The following is a 6659-nucleotide window of genomic DNA, read 5'->3' on the forward strand; positions in this document are numbered from 1 at the left end:
CTAGTTTGGTCATTAATTTGGCATGAAGCTTGTCTAACTTAGGCCCTTGGCTTGGGCTTCAAGGTGTCCACAGATACATAGACACAACTGAACACACTTGCATTAATCTTGGGTGTTCTACACTGGAATATGGCTTATGAAGAAGTATATGTGTTAGAATGAGGTGTCTGGCCTCAGTGACAATGCAGCTCTGCAACAGCCAGCCTTCTGCTGCATTAATTTAGTATGTACATCTGCAGTCCACCATAAGACCTCTGGTAACACTGAAATTATAGAGAGGGTTAAAAACTGCTTTACAGGGCAAACTGGGGCTCATCTGAGATAGAATAATTTCATATTTGAAGTAAAGCCAGCACCTACTCCATCACCATCAGATAGGAGGATGTCTGGATTACAGAATTGGTCTATTAGGAAAAATCTTTAGCCGATGTAACTCAGAACGAAACATTTAGCTCTGCTGTCATGGGAACCATTTCTTTTTAAAATGGTTTAAGGACACATTTCTGTGAAGCAGTCTTTCCAAAGCATAAGATTTTGATGTTACTAAATTCTGAATTAAAAAAAAAAGCAGATCTGACTTGTATTTATGCAGGTAATACTACATTTTCGAAGAACACATTCTTTGAATACTTCAGTCAAAAATAAGCTGTGCTAGAGTGTAACCAATAAATTTCTGGCTTACAATTTTTCACACATCATGAAGTATGAGGCCAGGTGCCTGTATACTACTGGACTTCCTTTTTTTATTGCTGTTTTTGTCTTTATAGCAAAATTCTTCATAGGAATAAAAACACAGAATCTAAAGATTTAGAACCAAGCCATCTCACTTGTAATTAAAAAGGTGGACAAAATGAGAAGATAACCTGACCATCATTATGGCTTAAAAACATTCCAAATCAATCCATATAAAAATTTGTTGATTATCACAAATTCTGTCAGATTCACAGAATACGGATAATGCTGTCACACTGATACAATTAGCTAAAATTAATACCTAACTACAGTTATTGTTTAATAAATATTAGAAACATCTACCTATATATGTCACATGACATGGATAGTGGGGAATACATGAGTAGAAAGGGTGTTGAAAAGCCTAAGCAACCATTTAAACAATGCACTTACCTACAGAAGTCTCAAGCAAGCTGTAACTTGAGTCACTACTTACTATAAATGTGTAATAATCACAGGTTAAAATTCTATAATGTCTGGCTGAAATAAAGTGAGACCAGTGCTCTAGCTACGTTATTGGCCCTATACCAAAGGATGTCTGAGGTTGTTTCTGGTCATGTGCAGCTGAAATTAAGAAATCAAGGAGGCCTATTATGGTCCAAGCTTTCAGGGAGGCTTCTACATTTTAAATGTGAACGAACAATTCTACACACACTTTTATGACCACCAACTCATACATATGCACATGTAAGAGATTACATTGGAGAAAAACATACGTAAATATGTCCTGTACAGGGGAGTTATATCAGATGCCCAAACAAATATGCATGGTACACATAGACACATTAGGAAAGGCCTTAACAACACATTCAGCAGAGAACTGTGCTTTGACTTTATTTGCTAAGATCCATGAATGATTTTTTTATTCTGTAGCAGCTGTTCTCCATCATTAAATATTTCGCATATATATGATTTGCAGCTAGATAGAGCATCATATATTATTTATCAGTATTAATTATCTTACTTGTCATGCATTTTAGGATTACAGTGTCTATACTGGAAAAGACAGGGTGGGTTACAGAATGGACTTATAACATTAGACAGCAAGGCTCAAAACTGACAGGCAATAATCACACATTTATATTACACAATTCTGCGATCAAATTGAGAGAGTTCTCTCTTTGTGGTAGCAAGAAATTTAGTATGATAATTCAGGAATGACCAGATCCTACAAGACCATGTATTTGCCTCTTTTTTTTGAGCCATGCAAGTTAAAGGGTCATGAACACAGAGGGTATCAAAACAGACAGGTTAGACTCAGTGGCAACATGGAACACTTGGGATCAAGTGAATAAAAGACAGAATCACATACCCATTTTTCCACATCAACTAGCTGTAGAAAGAAAAAGCAAGAAATCAGTAAATCTCTTTCCTTAAATACAGCATATCAAAGTCTATTTTGAAGTTAACATTTCACATTTTCGGAAATGTATCTAGTATGAAATAAAATGTATGAGTAGAAGCTATTCTCCTGGCATCTCCTCTTTAAAATGCCAATACCTCACTTTTTGTCTTTATTTTATGGGAAACACTTCAAGTTCTGGAAGCCCAAAATGTCCATCTAAATATCAGATAATAGGCAGCAAATGAAGACCGATGCTGAATTAATTCCACATTGTATTCAGTACCAACCAGTCAAAAATACAGAACACAGTTTCCCATATCTCAAATTTCTCTTGAGTAAAGCTCTCTCATAAGTGAACATTATTCACTTGAAAAGGTTTAGTGGCTGCTATTCAAGGTTTACCATTTTAATGAATGCCATAAGTATGAAAGGTAAAATTAGGGGATACCTGTCAAACCCTGACCCTACAACCTGCAGCATAAGAGAATATCTTGCGTAAGAACAGAGAACAGCATACCAAAATGTCATTCATTTTTCCTATGGGGAATGAAAGAATCACTCTGAAAGCTTAAGGTTTTGCATTAACAAAACTGTTTCAACGTTCATTAAGGAAACAGATTTTAAATTACTCTCTCTAAAAAGTCTTTGGACCATCTTACAGTCTCAGAAAGGATTGAGAATATCTACTAGAATACATTTCAGCTACTAGAAAAGTTAGTATAGCACTACCTATTAAAAACTTAGTTGGCACCAACAGCAGTATATCTGAAGTAGATTTGTCTCTGGACTTAGCACAGAAAACACTGCAGCATATCAAGCCTTCTGTGGTTTTACTGCAGGTACACATTGACCTTTTGTTAGCAGATGCCGCATAAAAGCTTAGCAGTAATTTAAGATAGCTTAGTGCAAGCCAGGAGCAATTTTCAAAACCAGGAGTATTTGGATTCCAGCTTACTTGTGAAATTACTGTAATAAAAGGAAATGTATTTAGTTCTCATCTATTAAAATAGTTTTATTCAAAGTAAATTTTCTCACTTTTTTTAATATACATTTCAATTAAGATGGAGTTTCATATTTTCAATATTGTTCAGTCCTGCTAGCACACAAAGGTTAGAAAACACCATCTGACCGTCAACTAATTAACATGATAAACTTATAAGCATTTGTTAATTTGACAATTCCTACCTCTCTTCTGAGATTTGGACTGCATTTAGATTTATAATAGAAATTCTGTGATTTGCCTCTATTATTTTTATAATCTTTACTGTGACTTTTCTTATGAACCACAGCTGCAGAAATCCCTCCTAAAAAATGCCTAGTGTTCTAAAATAGATGCAATATAAGAAAAGATATAATAAGATGTTGACAAGTTAGAAAAGCAAGCAATTATTTAGATCTAGATGCAAACAATACAACTATGATGTCTTTAAAAAGGAGTAAGGAATAGCCAAGTTAGAATCACCTACAAATCCCTAATTTATTACCTTGCTTTGATACATTTTTTGTTTTGTTAAAATTGTATATGCACTGAGAACATAGCATTACAAGCAATTTGACTGTATGACAACACTTGAAAGAGGTGAATCAATTCACGCTTTATTGCCTTGCTTTGAGAAGTTCTCGCTGTCCCAAAATTTAAGTGAACAGGGCAGCCACAATTGGTATTAGAAAGAATCCACTCAAAGCTCAATGTACATTATCAGTTCTACAATCAATTGCCTTATAATTGTCCATTTACTTTATTTTAATGGACACCAGTTAGCTTCAAGAGTCAAGTGCAGTATTTGCCAAGTATTTATAAACTGTAGACACTAAATCTGCATTGGTATACCCATCTTTAAATGGAACTGTCAACAGGCTTTGGCATATGCCAAAGGCACCTTTATTCAGTAGCCTCTCAGGACAACCACTTGAACTGTGCAGGTACACTTGTCAAACCTTACAGTTTGACACCTACATGATGGTCGTACAGGAAAGACTATGAATACATCCAGAGAGATCTGCTTCTGAAAGCATGGTACAGTGCACATCACAATAAAATCTTGCATTTTTAATTATAGCCGTATTCTATAGGCCTTCTGCTGTATGCCTCTTCAGAGCCCTCCCAGATCCGGTGTGCTCCCTTTTCTCTAGACATCTGTGGGAGAGCTTTTCCAGCTACTGAAGTCGCAAGAAGACATTTCTTTCTTACAGACCACTTTGTCCCAAGTTCTAAAACTTGCCTGTGCAACGTATGGAGATAAAATTTTGTTACCTTTTACCCTATGGAACCTATTCTGGAAAACTTGTGACCTTCAAGACATTTAGTATCCCATTTTGGGGAGAAAAAATGCATAAGCATGACCTAATCATATATTTACTTGTCTGGAAACTCCTAGTAATGCACATTACGTAAACCTAAAAGTAAAGAAGATTACCCATATCTAAGAGTAATTGTCCTAATGTAGACAAGAGAGATGTGAAGCTCACATAAACAGAAATGAAAGGAAACAATAAGATCTAAGCTATGATTCAGATAACAAGCAAGCAGATGCTTCACAGCACATCTAAATACAGATTCTGCTTCACACTGACAACTCCATCTTTTGTCTACCTTCACAGACTAGAATCCACAGGAACCCCTTTTCCTGTGGATTTCCCAGTATGCATCCAAATTCAGGAAAAACTAAGATTTAAAGCTCCTTTTGCTATGTATGCATTAGCCATTAATCCAGGGGGAGAACAAAAAGAAAAATCCACAAAAACAAAAAAAACACACAAACACAAAAAAAAAAACCACCAAAAAAAACCCCAAACAAACAAAAGAAAAAAAGCCACAAACAAACCAAAACCAAAAAAGGTCTAACCTTCCCTTCTACCAGATCACATCTTGTCACCTCCCTCTTTGGAGCACTTAATGCTCCTTGGACTAGGAATTACCTGTTCTTACCATAAATTACTCTACTTAGGTTTTGCTGAGCTGTTGACCTGTTAGGAGGTATTGGTCTTCCAACTGGTCTCAGAAGGTTTAAACTTCAGGAAGGGTTGGGGGGATGGCAGGCAGGGATTGACAGTCACTTCTGTAAGTTCCCTCTCACTGTGGTATCTTACACTGTAAACTACTTTATTTCAATCATACATTATGTTAACCATGGTCTGAAAGAACAGTAAATAATTTATTTTATAAGCCACAGTAAATTTTGCCTTGTCACAATAAATCCAAATCCGTGGAATTCAATAACTATTCCTCTTCTGGCTCATCATCTTTCCTGATCACTAAGCCATGTTGTCTGGAAAGAGAAAATGGTTAGGTAGGTATATACTAATTTTTCTCTTTTTCTTTATCCAAAGACCATCTACTTTTACAGTATTCCTCCAGTAGAGGAAGCAGAATCCATCTTAAAACATATATACCTCAAATGCAGTATGCTACTTAGAAATATTCCTTCCACATGTATCTGGGTACTTGGAAGACTTTTCCAGAAGAAAAGAACATGACACTGGGTAACATTAGATATCAAAATTTAATGGGTTCATTGCCATCTGAAAATTCTGAATATGGGAAATTATTATCTTGCCATGAGAACACCAGAGTTACCAAAAGGGTGAAGGATACAATGTCTCTAGAATTTACTTAGTGATTGTTGTAATACCCTTGTAATCAAATCCCCTTGAGGTACACATCGGACTTCCCCATCCTCCCACACCACCCACCAAGTGCACCCAGGTCCTTGAGCAAAAGCAATCCCACGGATGGGTTTGCCTTTGCCCGAGGCAGGAATAACCCAGACTGTCTTCCCCAGCATATTTTTTTATGTGCACTACAGGGACTTTATTCCCATCTACAGTACGTAAAAGTTTTGACTGGGTGGGGCCAGCTCGATTGGCAGATCCCCTCGTGTTGACTAACCAGGTGGTCTTTGCTAAATGTGCATCCCAATGTTTGAATGTCTCGCCACCCATTGCTCTCAGTGTAGTCTTTAACAGTCCGTTGTATCGTTTGATTTTCCCGGAGGCTGGTGCATAATAGGGGATGTGATGCACCCACTCAATGTCGTGCTCTTTGGCCCAGGTGTCTATGAAGTTGTTTCGGAAATGAGTCCCGTTGTCTGACTCAATTCTTTCTGGGGTGCCATGCCACTCAGCTGGCGTGACTTCATTTAGGCCACGATAGTCCACTGTCAGTCTCCACTCTCCATTAGACTGTCGCACTGGCCATATGGGACTGTTAAAGGGTGAGTGAGTCTTGCTGATCACTCCTTGGCTCTCCAGTCGACGAATCAGCTCATGGATGGGAATTAGGGAGTCTTGGTTGGTGCAATATTGCCGCCGGTGCACCGTTGTGGTGGCGATCAGCACCTGTTTTTCTTCCACCTTCAGCAACCCCACAACAGAAATGTTCTCCAAGAGACCGGGAAAGGTGGACAGCTGTTTAATTTCCTCCATCTCCAAGGCAGCTAGACCAGAAGCCCACCGGCACCCTTTTGGGTCTTTGAAATACCCTCTCCTGAGGTAGTCTACACCAAGGATGCACGGAGCATCTGGGCCAGTCACAATGGGGTGCTTCTGCCACTCATTCCCAGTTAGGCCAACTTCAGCCTCC

General features: G+C 37.9%; 1 protein-coding gene across 1 annotated transcript in view; it reads right to left on the bottom strand.

Annotated features, from left to right (window-relative positions):
- The window catches only part of RYR2 (ryanodine receptor 2 (cardiac)), a 338959-nt gene that overhangs the window by 290109 nt on the left and 42191 nt on the right, over positions 1–6659 (bottom strand). The window contains exon 5 of the mRNA XM_009329215.1: positions 2045–2065. Coding sequence (XP_009327490.1) covers positions 2045–2065 — 21 coding nt within the window. The remainder of the gene's footprint in view (positions 1–2044; positions 2066–6659) is intronic.

Source organism: Pygoscelis adeliae, unplaced genomic scaffold, assembly GCF_000699105.1.
Source record: "Pygoscelis adeliae isolate BGI_AS28 unplaced genomic scaffold, ASM69910v1 Scaffold77, whole genome shotgun sequence".
NCBI classification, from domain to species: Eukaryota; Metazoa; Chordata; class Aves; order Sphenisciformes; family Spheniscidae; genus Pygoscelis; species Pygoscelis adeliae.